We start from the raw sequence: 20,280 nt of genomic DNA, 5'->3' as shown, positions 1-20,280 counted from the left end.
AATATCTGGAAGATAATACATAATACTGAGCTGAAAGGCCAAAGCAAAATCAGAAGGTAAGCAATGGATTATAAGATTTCCACTGTGTGTATGTATGTATGAATGTATGTGTGTATACAGATACAATTTTCTGACAGGCTGCTTGTTTTGAAAGAATATGCCTGGTAAGAAAAACTTTTTTAAAAATATGCTTTGCTCACTTCCCAAAGGTCATGTATGCATAAAAGTAGGATTTTAAAATAATTGAAGTTGCAGTATATTAAGGAACTGGAAACCATCTGCATTTCTGACCACTATACAATGCATAGATAAAAGGGCAGTTAAGAATACATTAATATTTCACTTACATTTATTTATTTAGAATTGCATTACAGGACCCACAAATCATTTTTTTTATAAATACAAGTGCTTTGGAATACCAAATACTTGTGATAGTTGAGCCCTAACCTGTTACTGCATATTTCAATTAGTTCCCATAATCCATGTTGGACAGGATCACATGAACCACTGAAGGCATTTATTTTAAATTATGTAAGTGGATAATACTACACTAATTCAGTGATATCATTGTTGTTCAACTACCTGCAATTCATGTTCAAAGCAATGGCTGTATGGAAGTAGAGTGGATGCTTTCTAAATTATATTATTGTGCAAACATATCTAGGCAATTTGTACAATTTGCAGATACAGTGGTTCTCTGGATTTACAAGCTTTGTTATAACCTCACTATGCACATTTTTTAAAAACTGCAATCTACTTCTTATTCAATGACTATTAAAATCCTCTCTCACTAAAAACAAAGCTGTACTTCTAGTAGTTAAGCCCTAAAACCTAGATATTATTCCCCTTCAAAGGGTCCACAGTTAAGCCAATATACTCGACTCCCACGTATAGCAAAAACAGGAGAAATTTGTTTTCTAAAATAACTCCTTTAATCATGAGAGTTATTTGCAAAATTAAAATATGTGCTTATCTCCAAACATTTTTCACTCATTGTCACTATTTCTCTGATAAAATATAGGTATACTGAATTTACAAAAACAAGCATGCAATCTAATGAATCAGCGTCAAAACTACATTTAAATTGGATAGGGAACTGCACACCCTTGCCACTGTGCTTGACAGCTGTACTTCAAACCAACCTCAACAGCAATTATAAAACAAAATAGCTACATTCTAACTTAATCTCCTACATAGGAATAGCAACATTGATTTCAAATGTAAATTCCCAAGTAAAAATGTTTAAAAATCAAAGTATTTTTTTAAAAGATAGTGCTTAGTTCACAACCCCCTCATCCCCACCCTACTTCCACATGAATAAAAGCCCTCTCCTCCAGGCAATCAAAGCAGATGTCATTTCAGAAATTATACTCTAGGGAGTGCAAGGTGGACTTCTCAAAACTCATTTACTTCCCCACATGAGGATTCATAAGCTGTAAACTGCTCAATTTCACCCAAGCTAAAAAGGTGTCTTTTAACCTGAACTAATGACCAGTAGGCAAGAAGCACCAATTTGATCCTCATTACTGTCCCTTATCAAGGCTCATTTGCTGTGCGATTTTCAAAACTAAGCGCCAGTATTTCCTGATTAGACCATATCCAAGTGGTGTCAAGGGACCAGTAGAGGGGGTCTTATTCTAATGATGGCTTCTTCCAGTTGACAGTGCGTTCCGAAAAGCTATCAAATTACACTGCTCCTTCGTTGATCTATATTTTCCATTTCCTGCTCACAGTATATCAAAGAATAAATGTGTGGCCATTTACAAATCATATTTTTAAATAAATAAAGTGTTACTTATTGGTTTACGTAATCATCCTTCATATACTGTGTTTAAAAGCCGCAAATAGCATATTCCACACAACAATTTAAATTCATTATCACCCAGTTTTACAGGAAATTATTCTGACAATTTTGCATGCACACTTCTCAGAAAATGTCCTTATTAAATAAGTTTTGGAGGGGGCAAAAAAAAAGACAGCTATTGCAACCATGAGATAGTATATTATTATCCACTTCATTAATTACAAATCAAGGAAAGCAACAATCCTGCAAAATGGATACTATCTTCTTATCACAAAACAAATGCATCATGTTCTAGGACATTTTAGGCCTTCCCAAAGAACACAAGGTAACATTTGGTTTTATTTACAAACGTATGTAAGGATGTAGTCACAGAAAAGCATTTCTACTTTAAACAATAATCCACAACAGCTCACATATGATGGGGAGTTATGGTAATCATTTTACGAATGGTAAAAATCTGCATTCCGCAAAGAGGGCATCTCATTATTGTACAAAAATATCTCAAATGGAGTTACTCAACGAGAGTATCATTGCAGAGGTACCTTTCTTATTTGTTTGATTTACACACCTGTTCCTGTGACTCAGTACAGAATTATCAATCATGGTGACAAGGGCACTACATCAGTGCACTGCCACCGGCTTTCACAAGAGTGAAAGATTTACTACTCAAAATACAGGCAGACAATCAATGAGACTTTTAAAAATCATGTCAAAGGATATGATCCAATGACCACCACTTAGATTTTTTGGGGGTAAATTTCATCTAAAACATTCTATGGCATGGTTGCTCTATTTTGAATCTTGGATAGTAAATTGTCATTGTTGAAATATAGGGAAAGTCTCAGTGTTAATGGAAAATTAATTTCCATCTATTGTGAACTGTAAAGTTTTGATACCATCACAATATTACAAATTTCTGCTACAATATTTGCATTTTAAACCCTTTGAATCTCAACAAGCAGGGAGGAAATGTTAGTTTGTTAATATTTTTAATGTTAGAAGTTATTTTCATACTAAAGGCTTTTTCCAAAAGTAATTTTAGCAGCCAATACAAGCACATCACGTATAATGTGGAATAAACTTTTGTTACAAGACGTGCTCAGCCATCTCAATTTTGTTTTAACACCATACTCAGATGGCTCTATATAATCTGCATTATTCTTAAGGAGTTCAATGACCCTGTAAAATTTCTGCTATTGTCGGCACAGAATTCCCAATTCTTCCTGTTCAAAATTTTATGATAAAATTTGCATAAATCTATTTCAAGAGTCTATTACCACTACATTTTCAAGTAACAAACATTTCTATCAAACATTTATTGAAAATGTAAGAATCTTACCTGTTTGTGCATTTCTATATTCAGACCATAAGACATTTCATAATACTGTAAAGGTAAAGCAATAGAAGGGTTATCGTTTTTTAAATTTATTTTAGCATTCACAATCACAAAAGCTGATAAAAGATACAGCGTCAATATCAACCATTATCACAAAAAAGTCATTATTTAAAAAACTTACCATGACATAATGGCGTTGCATTTCTGTCTTTTCACTGGCTAATTTTTCACATTCCAATTTCAAACTGTTTAAAGAAAGAAAGATTGTTCAAGGCGCTATATGGACATTTTAAGACTGCGCTGCAGGCAATGCTTTCCTCTGCGTAAATGATCTTACCCGGATCATTAGAAGTGTTGTCTTACCAAGGCAGGGTGCACTTAATTAGTACAGTGCCGCATTTTGTTCTTCTAGAAATGATTTATGACGCCAACTCTGTGTATATGCCAAAATATGACAGTAGGTATTCAAAGATTGATTTTAATAAGTACAAGTAGAATACAAAATCTGACACATGCGAACATGACAAGTGCGTCAACGTTATTTCTTTCAATAGACTACATTCATTAGAACAGAAAAGGAAACCATTATTTAGCGATCAAAAATACTAACTCAACTGGTACAAATCTAGACAAAAATACAGGGCTCTAAAAAGAGAGCTAGACTTGTTCCATGAATGCCAATTAATATATTTTTTTAAAGTTTACACTTTCTGTACATACGAAATTGAAACAGGACCGTTATATGTAAATATTAAAAATGAGAATACACAGTATCTCAAAAAGGATAGAAATCAAAAATACCTATTACTTAACTCTCTACATGCGATTATTTAAAGTGATTTAATGTTTTTTTTAAAATAAATCGAAGTTGTTGATCTCCTAAACCGTACACACCAGTGTATTTTAATCCAGTTTTGGAGCTTTACGATAATTAAAGACATGATTGTTTCACACTTTGTAGCCTCGTCATGTCAGCCGAAGAAGAGCAGTCTCACACTGAGGATATTGCTCCTTCATCGTCACATCAATGAAGGAGAAATGTGAACGCGAAATAAAGGGAAGCAGCGGAAAATTGAGTTCTAAAAATATCTAAACATTGATGCTTTGGGTGCATTATATTTAAGAGGACATGAATTACCCGGGTCTGGACGCCCTCATAATTGCTAGAATCACTTTTTAACCCGGGTAGAAAGAAAAGAAACATTTCAGAAGAAATTCAGCATAGAATTTAACAGCTTGGTTTAAAAAAAAACACTTCCATAGGGCCAGGGCATTGATGTTAAAAACCCGCCTTCACTACATTTCTAACACTACAAAGAGTGCGAGCTTTGCACTCGGACACCATCTTCGACCAAAGTGAAGTAACCGAGAGATCATTTTCCATCAGACAATTAAAAGGGAGGAGATGGGAGAGGAAAGAAAGCCCACATGCAATACACCAAGCGTGGACAGTACAGACTATAACCCTGTTCCTGCAGAGGGAAGACGAGGAGAAATAAAGACGTTTTAAATACCACTCCCCATTCAGACAACTGTACTTGGCTTGTACTTCCAGACAGATTCATGTTGCGAGGTTTTGTTTATATACAAAGCTATTCTATCTACCTGTGATACTGCGCCTGCAAAAACTGAAATTCTTCTTTGATGCGATCACACGATTCAGAGATGGTGAATTTAAAGGGCTGTGCGGGTTGGTGAGGCGCCTGGAAATACAGAAACAAATCAGCATCAGTACCGAGACAACCCGTCCGCCAATCTCATCAAATTGCTATTTCTTAACATTATTGACAAAGCGAACGGAAACACTGCACCTTGCACGTCTCCAAATATTTACTGAAAGACTATAATTAAAGGCGTGTTGAGAGAAAGCTAAAGCTCGCATGCAATTGTCCGTGTGTGATGTTTAACAGGAGGGAGAGAAAAACATACACATAAAACACACAAACACACTTACGGGATGTCTGGCTTGAGGATACATCTCTCTGGGATTTTTGTTTCCAAAACCCTTCTCGATCGTTTAGGTGAGTATTAGTGTCATTTAAATTCCTTAATTTAAAAAGTCACCAAGTTGTAGGCGATCCGGAGAAAAGCAGCGAGCTCTCTCTCTCCCTCCGACCTTCCAGAAAGCGAATGATAAAACAAACAAAGTGGAGCATTGGGATGAGGATTGCAGATTCTCCGGGAGATTTCCTCCGATCCGGGATCCTGCTGTGCCGGGCAGCGGCTCGGAGCAACCTCACAGCATCACTGAGTCCGGCAGTGGCAGAGGGAGAGGAGGGCTCGGCTGGGCTGCAGTCAGAGTGCCGCGGCAGCAGCTTCTTCCCTGCCCTTCATCCGATAACACACCAAAGTAATGACTTGTGTTTACCAAATTTAGAAACGCCGTGTCATTAACATTCTTACATATTCACACCCCGGTCAACTTCACTTCAGCGAGGGAAAGAGGAGGTACAGGGGATGCGATACTTCACCCTAGCGGAGGGAGGGAGGGAGGGCAGCAGCCCGTTGGCCCCCTGGCTCTTGTAGTCCTCCCGCCCTCTAATCCCGCTCCTAGCCGCTGATTGTCCGCCCCGCTAACAACTACAACCCCCATAATGCTGCACGACACAAAGCCAGCCGGCCACCGCCATTGATTGGCACTGCTGTCCATCCAATGACGAGCTGCGCCTTTCGTTCGCCTGCTCTCCAATTCGGACGTCACTCACGACTCAGTCACCAATCGCCGCACAGGGAAGGCGGGGTCTGGCGTGAGTCGCGGCCCATTCTGCCAGATCAGCCAATGGCGAGCGACCATGGCCGGCGGTCCCACGTGGGGCTTTGACGCCATACGGGCGAAGAGACCAATTGGCGTGGCTAAAAAGTGCCAAGCTGACGCCTCGCGGCGGAAAGCGCGCTGTCGTTCGTTGGGTCTGTAGGTTTTTTTTCCTTCCAGCACAAGCGAAAAGTTGGGAAAAAAAGAGGAAACATTTGTTCATCTGTCAATCAAAGTAACGTGGGGCTCTGCCGGCGTTTGGTGAAATGAGAATGTTTTCCTCCCATGCTCTATTCCATGCGAATGCTGTCTGCAATGTTGGCTAATTAGGGTCGAATGTCTCTTTGCAAAATACTCGCGCAATCTGTCATTACAGAGAGGGTTGGGGACCCACAGAGCTCCATGAAGGTGAGCAAGGAGAGGTGGGTGGGGGGAACACTTTCGCTGCACCTTCCAGTATTTGACATGTTTTAACTTTAGGTAACAAAACCCAATTCAAACACAAGCACATCGTATATTATATTTAATCACATTAACACTTTCACTCCTTCCTTACTACAGCAGTGCCTTCTTGATTGATTCATTTTTTTTTTCAGAGCAAATCTAGAAAGAAAATGATTGGCTTTAAACAGGTCATTTCAGAGATTTTTCGTTAGCTACTTTCTGTCTAGAATCGTTGTGCGGCTGTTAATGCAAATGTTGCATGGGAGGAGGAAACGGAGACGTTATTTCTACCGATTCGATCTATCACGACAGCCGAGAAGTCAAAACACAGTTAATAAGGACAAATGAGGAATATTTAACCATTATAACACGACGCTGACCAAATCGTTCCCTGGGATCTAAGTTTTAACTAGAAAGGGCGAAAAGATACTGTCAGCGAAATATTGTTTAACAGCTGTTTGAGACTTCCTGCAGTTACGTACGTCCAAAGATTAATTTTGGTCGGAAGATGGGGAGCCAGGGAGTGGGGTCAGTCAGATATTATCTTATTGTATTGGTGTTCTCGTCATTTGCACAATTTTTATTATAATACTCTGCTTTCCTTTCGGCAGGAGATTCCAAAACATGATTGTCTTCCCTTGACAACAAAGTGCTCCTGTATTATGTTGTAAGATATTGCTTCTTTTGTTCTTGCCGGTTTCTGTTTACATTCTTATCAGCCCGTCTTTTGATTGAATGTTTCTGGGAGGAAGCTTAGTTTAAAACAAAGTGCCATTGTGCTGGTGTCCATTTTCACTTATTTGGTTTACACGTTTTCTTGACTTTCTGCCAACATCATAGGTGAAATACATGTTCCCTGTTACCCACAAAACTTATCTTGTCCATGTTCCATAAAAGAAACATGACATACATGGTTTAAGGTCTCTTCTGAATGAATGGCATAGAAGATATACCATCAAGAGTTGGCAATTACATTGGTAGCAATAGATACTTAGAACTGACTAAAGCACAATGATCATATCACATTCAAGTTTTACACTGGCAGGACAGTTTGGTATTTAAGTAAACTAACCAGAATATTCTAAAATATAGGAAAAGAAATACTTAGAACTATAAATTTGTTTGTCAACAATATTGAGTTTTTCACTCCTGTGTTTCACTATGTAACTACCAAAGCATTAATGATTGAGGATATTAAGGTTTGTAATGAATTTTCATGATGATAAAATAAATTGTTACTGAAATCCCAATGCCTTCCCTACCCTTGTCTAATTTTATAATTGCCAAAAAGTGCATATCTCAACAACAACTTATACCTATCTCATCTAAACTTGTAATCCTTCATCATAAACGGTGACAAGACTGACGAGATTTATCACCATCATCTGAAACCCTAATTAAAATTATAGCTTTAAAATAGCTCCAGGCATTATGCATAATGTGTTCAGAGTTATGTACTGAAGTCTTTTTTGTAACGGATATCTCTTAATTCTAAACACAAACATCTGAGTTCGTTAGAAATTAGTTGTTTGTGCCCGTTTTCCGCACGGAAAATGGGTCAAAAATGAGCACTTTTTTTCCAGGAATGTGTCCTGTGCTCGAAGGATGGTGGAATGCCGCCCCATACGATTGCCTAAAACAGGCGTGAAGATCCTTGCTTATGAGGAACCAAATGCCTGTTTTAATTCACCTCCGACATACTGGACTACCCTGAGGCAACGGTAATGCTCCGTTCAGGTTTTTCAGGCGTGGCTGAGGCCGCTACCAAAAGGCAAGTTCCTTGGTCTTTTACTTCACATGGAGCCAGGAGGACCAGGACTGGCTCTCTTGTTATGGTGCATGCTGCCTGGACATGATCGGCAAATCTGAACTAGAAAACGGGCCCAGGCGTATTCTGAACCAATTGAATATCCTCGCACTTCTACTGTATAGGCAAGAACAATTCAGTTTGTAAGGTATGATTCAATTGTGCTGTAAAGCTTGGCAAATAAAGGTGAAATTAAAACCTTGATAATATGGTGTGAGCTAGTTTCCAGCATTCTCCTATTCTGAATAACAAGATGAGAGTAAATACATTTTAAAGTTCAACGGGGATTTACAAGTCAAGTTGGGATAACTGCGAAAGATTGTGGGGGTGAAATTAGTCAATGCCAGAAGCACAAAATGGATTTGTAGTAAATTAGCAGCCCGTTTGACACCATTGAAGTCAATGAAAAAGAAAGTCAGCCATGGTGTGAAAGGGGCAACCCATTCGTTATCGGATCATTTTGTGTTGCTGTCTCCAAACAGCCGCCTCTTTAACATCTTGTTTATGGCATGTGAAATCACTATATGATATTGGTGCTGTAACACCTCAGCCATCAGCAAAAACAGCACCAGTGCAAAAAGCAGACATATACAGCGCCAGCCAGTCATACATTTCAACCACTATACCACAAAGTCTCAGAGAATCAACCTGCCAGACCACCTTTTAACTCAATCAACATGTAATGGCAACGTAAACCTGAGTGGCTATCTTCACTCACGGAACTCTGTCATTAGTAATATTTCTCAGGATTGATTATAGTGTATGGCCCCCTTTTAATATTGCCTGAGGTGATCAAAATCCAGCATTTGGCACCAGATAATAATGAACCAACTTCCAGATGTTCTTCAAAAGAACATTACTATGTTCTGATGAAGAGTTATACGGACTCGAAACGTTAACTCTTGTCTTCCTTTCCACAGATGCTGTCAGACCTGCTGAGTTTTTCCAGCAGTTTTTGTTTTTATTACTGTGGATTTGTTTTTTCTCCTCAAGTACCTGTATTTGAATGTAACCTAGAGAGATGGGGTGGGCATTTCTCTGCTGGTTGTAAGGGTGCAGAGGGGTTGTCAGAAGCAGCATCAAGGATACCTAAAAATGAGGTGTCAACGTGGTAAAGCTGTGACATGGATTTACTTGCGTGCCAAACAGCATAAGCAGTATGTAATAGACAGGGCTAAGCGATTCCACAACCAACAGATCAGATCTAAGCTCTGCAGTCCTGCCACATCCAGTCGTGAATGGTGGTGAGCAAATAAACAAACTGGAGGAGGAGGCTCCACAAATATCCCCATCCTGAATGATGGGAGAGCCCAGCACATCAGTGCAAAAGTCAAGGCTGAAGCATTTGCTGCAATCTTCAGCCAGAAGTGCCAAGTGGATGATCTATCTCGGCCTCCTCCCACAGTCCCCAGCATTACAGATACTAGTTTTCAGCCAAATTGATTCACTCCACATGATATCAAGAAACAGCTGAAGGCACTGGATACTGCAAAGGCTATGGGCCCTAACAACATTCTGGCAATAGTACTGAAGACTTGTGCTCCAGAATTAGCCGTGCCACTAGCCAAGCTGTTCCAATATGGCCACAATAGTGGTGTCTACATGCAATGTGTAAAATTGCCCAGGTATGTCCTGTCCACAAAAAGCACAACAAATCCAACCCAGCCTATTACCACCCCATCAGTCTACTCCTGATCATCCGCAAAGTAATGGAAGGTGTCGCTGACAGTGCTATCAAGCAGCAGTTACTCAGTACTAACCTACCCACTGACACTCAGTTTGGGTTCCTCCAGTTCCTGACTTCATTTCAGCATTGGTCCAGACATGGACAAAAGAGCTGAACTCAAGAGGTAAGGGAGAGTGACTGTCCTTGGCATCAAGGCAGCTTTTGACTAGTGTGACATCGAGGAACCCTAGCAAAACTGGAGTTAATGGGAATCAGGCAGAAAACTTTCCATTGATTGTGGTCATACCTAGCACAAAGGAGGATGGTAGTGGTTGTTGGAGGCAAATCATCTCAGTCCCAGAACATGGCCGCAGGAGTTCCTCAGGGTAGAGTCCTCGGCTCAACAATCTTCAACTGCTTCATTAATGGCCTTCCCTCTATTGTAAGGTCAGAAATGGGGATGTTCACTGATGATTGCGCAATGTTCAGCACCATTCACGACTCCTCAGATACTGAAGCAGCCCTTGTGCATACGCAACAAGACCTGGACAACATTCAGGCTTGGGCTGAGAAGGGGCAATTAACATTAATGCCACGCCAATGCCAGGCAATGACCATCTCCAACAAGAGAGAATCTAACCATCTTCCCTTGACATTCAATGGCATTACCATCACTGAATCCCCCACTATCAACATCCTGGAGTGTTACCATTGACCAGAAACTGAATTGGACTAGCTATATAAATACTTTGGCGACAATAGCAGGTCAGAGGCTAGGAATGCAATGGGGAGTAACTCACCTCCTGACTCTCCAAACCCTACCCACCATCCACAAGGCACAAGTCAGGAATGTGGTGGAATAGACTCCACTTGCCTGGGTGAGTGCAGTTCCAATAACATTCAAGAAGCTTGACACCATTCAAATCAAAGCAGTATGCTTGATTGGCACCCCATCCACCACTTTCAACATTCACTCCCTCCACCACCGATGTACAGTGGCAGCAGTGTTTACTATCTACAAGGTGCATTGCAGGAATTCACCAATGGTCCTTAGACAGCACCTTACAAATCCATGACCTCTACCACCTGGAAGGTCAAGGGCAAGAAATACAAGGGAACACCATGAGCTGCCAGTTCCCCTCCAGGTCATACACCACCTTGAATTTGAACTACATTGCCATTCCTTTGCTGGGTCAAAATCTGTTCCTAACAGCACTGCGGGTGTACTTACACTTCATGGCCTGCAGCGGTTCAAGCAGGTGGCTCACCACCACCTCTCAAGGACAATTAGGGATTGGCAATAAATGCTAGGCTAGCCAGCGACGCCCACATCCCATGAATGAATACAGTTTAAAAACCCTGCATGCTAACTTTCTGTGCTCCAAACAAAAAAGGAAGCAAAAAAAAAGATAATTCACTCCCCTATTGTAGTCTTTGATTCAAATGTTGAACAGGATTACTAAAAACTTGTTTCCAATTTATTTTTATTATTGCTCACTAATTGATGAATATTTTTTCAGTGAGTGACAACAGCAAAACAAGAACAGTGGCTTGCACATCAACACTGCACAGCCAAGACCATGTTCTATCAGAAAATTGTTCAATATAAACATTTTTTCCTGTGCAAATAAATAAACTTAGTTGAACAGCACAGTAACAAAACATTGACAGTAATATTAGAGCTATCAGAAGTAACCTATTGCTTGAGTGTGCAATAATGTAATCAGCCTTCAATTCTGGCTATTGTAAAGCAATCTCAGTTACTTTGGCAACCCTCAACCTATTAGTTTTCTAATTATAGATTATACATGTCTCAGATTTGATTAATACTTCAATAAAATATTTGTTTATTTTGTACCTATCCATCACCAATTGTTTATCCAAATAGATACTTGGAATTAATTCTAAATATCATAAAAATCTTACTAAAATAAGAAAGGCCATTGTCGCAGGACTAGTAATCCAGAGACCCAGGGTAATGCTCTGGCAACGCAGGTTCGAATCCCACCACAGCAGATGGTGGAATTTGAATTCGATAAAAATCTGGAATTAAAAGTCTAGTGATGATCATGAAACCATTGTTGATTGTTGTAAAAACCCATCTGGTTCACTAATGTCTTTTAGGGAAGGAAATCTTCCATCCTTACCTGGTCTGGCCTACATGTGCTCCAGACCCACAGCAATGTGGTTGACTCTCAATTGCCCTCTGAAATGGCCCAGCAAGCCACTCAGTTGTATCAAACCACTACAAAGTCTCAAAAAAGGAATGAAACCAGACAGACTACTCAGAATTGAGCAAGGCACCAGAAATGACAACAGCCCTGTCGACTCTGCAAAGCCCTCCTTACTAACACCTGGGGGCTAGTGTCAAAATTAGGGGAGCTATCTCACAGACTAGTGAAGCAACAGTCTGACATAGTCATCCTCACAGAAACATATCTTACAGATAGTGTCCCAGGCACCACAATCACCATCCTTGGGTATGTCCTGTCCCACCGGCAGGACACAGCCAGCAGAGGTGGCGGCACAGTGGTATACAGTTGGGAGGGAGTTTCCCTGGGAGTCCTCAACATCGACTCCGGACCTCATGAAGTCTCATGGCATCAGGTCAAACATGGGCAAGGTAACCTCCTGCTGATTACCACATACAGCCCTCCCTCAGCTGATGAATCAGTATTCCTCCATGTTCAACACCACTTGGAGGAAGCATTGAGGGTGGCAAGGACACCGAATGTACTCTGGGTTGGGCATTTCAATGTCTTTCACCAAGAATGGCTCAGTCGCCCCACTACTGACTGAGCTGGCCGAGACCTAAGGGATATAGCTGCTAGACTGGGTCTGTGGCAGGTGGTGAGGGAACCAACAAGAGGGAAAAACATACTTGACCTCATCCTCACCAACCTGCCTGCTGTAGATGCTGCACCCCCGAGGTGAGGTGAGAGTGACTGCCCTTGACATCAAGGCCGCATTTGAGTGTGGCATTAAGGAGCCCGAGCAAAACTGGAGTCAATGGGAATCAGAGGGAGAACTCTCCACTGGTTGGAGTCATACCTAGCACAAAGGAAAATGGTTGTGGGTATTGGAGGTCAGTCATCTCAACTCCAGGACATCACTGCAGGAGTTCCTCAGGGTAGTGTCCCAACCATCTTCAGTTGTATCATCAATGACCTTCCTTCCACAATAAGGTCAAAAGTGGGGATATTCACTGATGATTGCACCATGTTCAGCACCATTCGCGACTCCTCAGATACTGAAGCAGTCAATGTCCAAATGCAGCAAGACCTGGACAATATCCAGGCTTGGGTTGACAAGCAGCAAGTAACATTCATGTCACACAAGTGCCAGACAATGACCATCTCCAGCAAGAGAGAACCTAACCATTGCCCCTTGACATTCAATGGCATTACCATCACTGAATCCCCTGCTATCAACACCCTGGGTGTTACCATTGACCAGAAACTGAACTGGTCTAGCCATATAAATACTGTGGCTACAAGAGCGGGTCAGGGGCAAGGAATCCTGCGATGAGTAACTCACCTCCTGACTCCCCAAAGCCTGTCCACCATCTACAAGTCACAAGTCAGGAGTGTGATGGAATATTCCCCACTTGCAGCTCTCACAACATTCAAGAAGCTTGACACCGTCTAGGACAAAGCAGCTCACTTGATTAACACCACATCCGCAAACATTCACTCCCTCCACCAACGGCACACAGTAGCAGCAGTGTGTACCATCTACAAGATGTGCTACAGAAACTCACCAAGGCTCTTTAGACAGCACCTTGCAAACCCACGACTGCTACCATCTAGAAGGATAAGGGCAGCTGATAGATGGGAACACCACCACCGGGAAGAACCCCTCCAAGCCACACACCATCCTGACTTGGAAATATATCACCATTCCTTCACTGTCACTGGGTCAAAATCCTGGAACTCCCTTCCTAACAGCACTATGGGTGTACCTACGCCACAGGGACTGCAGCGGTTCAAGAAGGCAGCTCACCACCGCCTTCTCAAGGGCAACTCGGGGTGGGAAATAAATGCTGGGCCAGCCAGTGAAGCCCACATCCCACAAATGAATTTTTAAAAATGCTCTGGGGACCCTGGTTTGAATCCTGCCACGGCAGATGGTGGGAATAATCAGGGGGGAAACTCCACTGGTTGGAGTCATACCTAGCACAAAGGAAGATGATTGTGGTTGTTGGAGGTCAGTCATCTCAGCTCCAGGACATCATTGCAGGAGTTCCTCAGGGTAGTGTCCTCAGCCCAACCATCTTCAGCTGCTTCATCAATGACCTTCAATCCATCATAAGGTCAGAAGTGTGGATGTTCGCTGATGATTGCACAATGTTCAGCACCATTTGCGACTCCTCACATATTAAAGCAGTCCATATCAAAATGCAGCAAGACTTAGACAATATCCAGGCTTGGACTGAAAAGTGGCAAGAACATTTGTGCCACACAAATGCCGGGCAATGAGCAACGAGCACAAATGTCATCTCCAACAAGACAGAATCTAACCATCTTCCCTTGACATTCAATGGCATTACCATCACTGAATCCCCCAATATCAATGTCCTGGAGATTACCATTGACCAGAAACTGAACTGGACTAGTCATATAAATACGATGGCTACAAGAGCAGGTCAGAGGCTAGGAATCCTGTGATGGGTAACTCACTTCCTGACTCCCCAAAGCCTGTCCACCATCTACAAGGCACAAGTCAGGAGTGTGATGGAATACTCCCCACTTGCCTGGATGAGTGCAGCTTCCACAACACTCAAGGAGCTTGACACCATCCAGGACAAAGCAGCACACCTGATTGGCACCACATCCACAAACATTCACTCCCTCCACCACCGACACACAGTAGCAGCAGTGTACGCCATATACAAGATGCACTGCAGGAATTCACCAAGGTTCCTTAGACAGCACCTTCCAAACCCACGTCCACTAACATTTAGAAGGACAAGGGCAGCAGACAGATGGGAACAGCGCCACCTGGAAGTTCCCCAAAGGGCAACTAGGGATGGGCAATAACTGCTGGGCTCAGCCAGCGAAGCCCACATCCCATGAATGAATTTTTAAAAATCATAAATAAGACGGCGGGTGCTGTCAACCAGTGTTCAATACAGGGTTAGCATAATTTTCCTATTTTTCAATTCTATCCATCTAGAAATAAACATGCATACGATATACGACACAGAAAAAGGCCATTCAGCAAAACCAGCCCATGCTGGTGTTTATGCTCCATTCAAATCTCCTCCCATCGTTTCTCATCTAAGTCTATCTATTGTAACCATCCTTTCCCTCATATGCTTCCCCTTAAATGTATCTACACTATTCATTTCAACCACTCACTGTGGGAGCGAGTTCTACATTCTTACCACACTTTGGGTAAGGAAGTCTCATCTGAATTCCCTATTGGATTTCTTGATGACTGTCTTATATTGATGGCCCCTAGTTATGCTTTTCCCCATGCAAGAAAGCATTCTCTCTGTATCCACTCTATCAAGACCTTTCATAATTTTAAACACCTCTACCGTTTTTAGGAGAGACACAGCCTGTTAATCCTTTCCTGATATGTATACCCACGCATTTCCGCTATCGCCCTTGTAAATCTTCCCTGTACCTTTTCCAATGCCTCTATATCCTTTTATAATATGACCAGAACTGCATGCAGGACTCTAAAAGTGGTTTAACCAATGTTCAATACAGGCTTAGCATAATTTTCCTACTTTTCAATTCTATCCATCTAGGAACAAAGCCTAGTGCTTGGTTTGCTTTTTTCATGGCCTTTATAATGTGTGGCACAACTTTTAGTGATTGATGTATTTGTACTCTGAGTTCCCTTTATTTGTCTACCCCACCTAGACTCATAACTTCCATGTAATAAGTGACCTCCCTATTCTTCCTATCAACATGTACTACCTCACATTTATCTGCGTTGAACTTCATTTGCTATTTATTTGCCCATTTTGCAAGTTTATTAAAGTCCTCCCCTAATTTGTTGTAGTCCTCCTCAATATTGACTATCCCCCCAGTTTGATGTCATCTGTAAATTTAGAGATTTATGTATTTTTGATTCCAAGGTCCAAATTGTTAATGTAAATTGTGAATAGTAGTGGTCCTGGCACTGATCCTGGTGGAACATCACTTCCTACCATCTGCCACTCTGAATGATTACCTTTTATTCCCACTCTCTGTTTTCTGCCCTGAAGTCAATTAGCAATCCATTCTGCCACTTGCCCCTGATTCCACATTCTATGACCTTATTCATTAATCTATTGTGGGGCATCTTTTTGTAGGCCATTTGAAAATCCAGATAAATTACATATACTGCATTACCATTGTCGTTACCTCTTCAAAAAATTCACTAAGGTTGGCCAAGCAAGATTTTCCCTTTTGAAATCCATGTTGACTTTTTTATGCACTTATCTCATTACTCATATCATCATTCAATGTCATGTCTACCTGTTCTACCTTCCTTGTAAATACTGAAGCAAAAGAATTGTTTAATACTTTTGCCATCTCTCTATCGTTACCTGTGATATTATCCTGTTTATCCCTTAATGACCCTCTTCCCATCATAGTCTTCCATATTTTTATTGATGTACAATTTTGGTTCATGTTACTTGATAATTTAGTTTCATAATTCCTCTTTGCCTTCCTAATTGTTTTTCTGACTTCTCTCCCTAATCTCTTCGTACTTGCTTTTGTTGCTCCTCTACTGCCTATGTACTTAGTGTTTGCCTCTTTCCAAGCACTGAATTTTTTGAGCTCTATGGATGCCATTTAGGAAACAAAATGGCCTTTGTGGTGTACACACACACTTTTGGGGTAAGTCATGCCAGATGCCATATTTGTGAGAGTGTTAGCATACATGCAGTGAATATCCACCAGAAGTATGCAGAGGAAGCAGATCATGACGTCAATCAGTGTGAAACCAGTGGTGCCATTTTGGAGCCTAATGCTCCAGTTAATATGATCTTTTAACCTCACACAGATGAACATGCATTAAACACCAGGAAGGACACGTCTCCACCATTGTTAATGAAAGGGATTATCAAATACATATAGGTTAGTTGCTGGTTGATTTCTGCTGGTTCTTGCTTGAACTCTACTAGTGTTTCATGCTTTGTACAGTTGTTTAAAGCTGTCAAGGCCTACAGGAAGTGGTGAAACAAGTGCTGAAGGAGTTTTTTGCTGACTTCAGTCCGATTTTGTATTGCAGCAAGATGACCTTGCATGACTTCAGTCTAGGCTTTCACTGCAGCAATCAGACTTTTGGTGAAAGCTGTTCTTGCTGAAATAGAAGCTAAGACATCTGCCATCAGATGCTGCATCATGGTTGGGTTCACACTGCACTGGTGGAGTTGGCCACCACTTCCATGTTGGAAAACTCTGCACAAAGTTTTTGCCAAGTTGGTACTGGACTCCTCCATGCTTCTTGATACTGGCCATAGGCTTTCTGTCAACATTTCATTATGCATACCCATCAGCCTTCTTCTATGGACTGCCCCACTGAAGTGCTCCTTGAGACTTCTGCAGTTGAACTCATGCACATCCTTGTCCACTGGTGAGCTATCCGCTGTACCATCATTGCCCCCTTTCTGGCTGCATCCTGCTCATGTCCAGGGTCTCGCCACACACAGATCTTGCTGCTATGCTGTCCTCTAAATTAAGTGCAGTAGCAGTTTCTGAGCTGGTGGCTGCAAGTGTAAAACTAAGCAAGAGTGCATCTTCATTGTCACTGTCATCTCGCTGCTCCTCCAAAGCCTGGGCAGGTTGCACCTTTTGTGTATCTGAAACAAGATAAGCTCAAGGGTAAGGTTTTCATGTGGGGAGGGGGTAAAGCAAAGGCTACATGCTTGCATCATCTTTAGAAAGTTTGAGATAAAGGGCAGATGAGGTGTAAGAAGAAAGATTAGGTATGAGCATGCCATCAAGTTGACGGTTTCACCCTTTCCTTTGGCCACAACCTCAACGATGGATGTTCCAGTAATGGCTAGCATCATCTCCTTCATGAGGTCAGGACATACAGCCATGTCTCTTCCCCTCTAGTTAGCTCCTACTGCCTCCAGTTGTGCAGCATCTTGTACAGTAATAGAGAGGGAAGTGTGTCTGTGGAGTGTTGTATCATTTTTTTGATGACATGACTATAGCTGGCAGTGTGTGCAAGCTGAGAGATGTGGGACTGAGCCTTGCAACAGTGAGAAGTGTGGTAGAGAATATGAATGTCAGGTATGAAACCAGACTGATAGAAATTATTGGTAGCTGGGTTATGGGAGTGTGGTGCATTGAACAATAGATGAGACTAGTGGTACAGTTGCACAGACATGGCATTTGAAGATGCCATATTCACTGACTTTAACAAGGTGTGAGCTTCATGCAGCATTGCATCTAGGTCCTAGGGGCTTGACTGCTGACATTGACATCCATGGCTATCTGCTTCCACTGCCTTCTGTGTATGTGTCTGGAGGATCTCCTGACCTACTGTGAACACAGGACATCTCTCCTTCTTTCCATCTTTTCCACCAAGGCCTCAAGTGCAGCTCCCGGAAAACTTGGAGCCCACTCTCTATGTTGTCCCATTCTTCAATATTTCCATGGTCACTTCCTTCATGACAGCCAGCACTTGCTGCAGCCACAATACACCTCCCTTTTAAGAGGTGCAGGCTAGCTTTAATTGGTGCTAGCCAGTTCACAATCTTGGCCCCCTACTCAAGCAACCAGACAATCAATAGCGCACTTAGTACTGACTGCATGCTGAAATCACTTAAAACAGCAGGTAGCAGAAAGTTGCCCATGTTGCAGTGAACAAGTGTGGGTTAATTGTGAATCACAATCTCTGCACCCATTTCCAGGAGTATTGAATTAGCCCCCATTACCTCTCTATGTAATACATATATTCTATTTGGCAACTTTCATAATAGTGAAATATGAAGAATCTATTGTATTACCAAATTTTACCTCACTGTGATCTCAGGTGTCTGTCTGTCTACCACAGGAAGCCACAAGGCTGGTAGGGCAAGGGAAGGATGTTGTGAAGTAAGTCTTGGTAGGGCAAGGGAAGGGCTGCATGAAAATATCAAACTTCCCTCAGTGCCATCTTTACCAACATAGCTCTCATAATGAGAGGAAGTTTAGAATTAATTGATCGCCTCTTCAGGATTCTAAATCGTGACTCAGGTTTGAATTGCCACTTTATTCCCCACCCAAGTGTGGGCCGTACTCCTTCAACCAATGAAACTGATACACTGTTTTCTTCTCATCAAGTCAGCCAATGATCTGCCAGGTCATGCATTCCAAATTAAGGATGTGGGATGTCTTGCTTTTGAGAATTCCTACCCTTGCCCTAACCCCCTTCACATCAATGGCCTCATTTGAATTGAACAGAGCCTCATCTCTCAAACAAGGTAAGAGAAAACCCCAGACAAGTCCAAACTTTGTTTTTTCAGGTGTCAGCTTATTTCCTGGCCTACCTGTCACAAAACAAGACTCACTTCACAGCTTCTGGATAGAAGTCTTATACAGTTCCCTCCAAATACTTGGACTAGAGATCAGCACACCAACCAACTTCCACATGCAGAACAGGTAAACTGCATTGAGCATAAACCTTTGAATCTTTTATGCAATATGTTTGAAATCAATTACTTTGGAAACTTCTTTCCAAAATCCTCTATCCCCATCACGTCACCTCTGTGTTACCAGATACCGCAATTTTTACATTTCCACAATAATAACAAACCATAATAACAAACTCTGTACTGTTTTAAAACCCAGAAACATTGATAATGTACTGCAAAACCCTAGAAGCCCTTGCTACCTATGCTGCTCAAGTCAACAACCATCCATAATGTACCCTATCTTTGTTGCTGAACTTCAGGACCTACTTCAATGTCTTATAAGCATAGGACCTCAACCATAGCTTTACTAAACAAGAAAACCACCTACCTAATGCCACTCTGGACCAGGACTCTCCCTTCTGTGCTTTTATTTTCATTCATTCATGGGATTTGGGTGTTGCTGGCAAGGGCTCAATTGCCCTTGAGAAGTTGGTGGTGAGCTGCCTTCTTGAACCACTGCAGTCCATGTGGTGTAGGTACACCCACAGTGCTGTTAGGAAGGGAGTTCCAGGATTTTGACCCAGCGACAGCGAAGGAACAGTGATATATTTCCAAGTCAGGATGGTGAGTGGCTTGGAGGGGAACTTCCACGTGGCGGTGTTCCCGTGTATCTGCTGCCCTTGCACTTCTAGATGGTAGCAGTCGTGGGTTTGGAAGGTGCTGCCTAAGGAGCCTTGGTGAATTCCTGCAGTGTATCTTGTAGATGGTACCCACTGCTGCCACTGTGCAGTGGAGGGAGTGAATGTTTGTGGATGGGGTACCAATCAAGCGGGCTGCTTTGTCCTGGATGGTGTCAAGCTTTGAGTGTTGTTGGAGTTGCACTCATCCAGGCAAGTGGCGAGT

The 20,280-nt window shown here is 41.8% G+C and overlaps 1 protein-coding gene across 6 annotated transcripts in view; it reads right to left on the bottom strand.

The window, feature by feature from the left end:
• Nucleotides 1–5,247, bottom strand: part of LOC144696310 (transducin-like enhancer protein 4) — a 213,037-nt gene extending 207,790 nt beyond the window's left edge. For 5 of the 6 annotated variants that reach the window (XM_078567535.1, XM_078567547.1, XM_078567540.1 and 2 more), the window contains exons 1-4: nt 5,095–5,247; nt 4,746–4,843; nt 3,322–3,385; nt 3,144–3,188 (exon numbers count right to left, since the gene is read on the bottom strand). In XM_078567535.1, coding sequence (XP_078423661.1) covers nt 3,144–3,188; nt 3,322–3,385; nt 4,746–4,843; nt 5,095–5,118 — 231 coding nt within the window. In that variant the 5' untranslated portion in view covers nt 5,119–5,247. The remainder of the gene's footprint in view (nt 1–3,143; nt 3,189–3,321; nt 3,386–4,745; nt 4,844–5,094) is intronic. The other variant, XM_078567567.1, reaches the window with a different exon arrangement.
• Nucleotides 5,248–20,280: the final 15,033 nt, after the last annotated feature.

The sequence above is a fragment of the Cetorhinus maximus genome, chromosome 2 (genome assembly GCF_964194155.1).
Source record: "Cetorhinus maximus chromosome 2, sCetMax3.hap1.1, whole genome shotgun sequence".
Classification (NCBI taxonomy): Eukaryota; Metazoa; Chordata; class Chondrichthyes; order Lamniformes; family Cetorhinidae; genus Cetorhinus; species Cetorhinus maximus.
The sequence above is the reverse complement of the archived record's forward strand: the minus strand, read 5'-3'. Positions and strand labels throughout refer to the sequence as shown.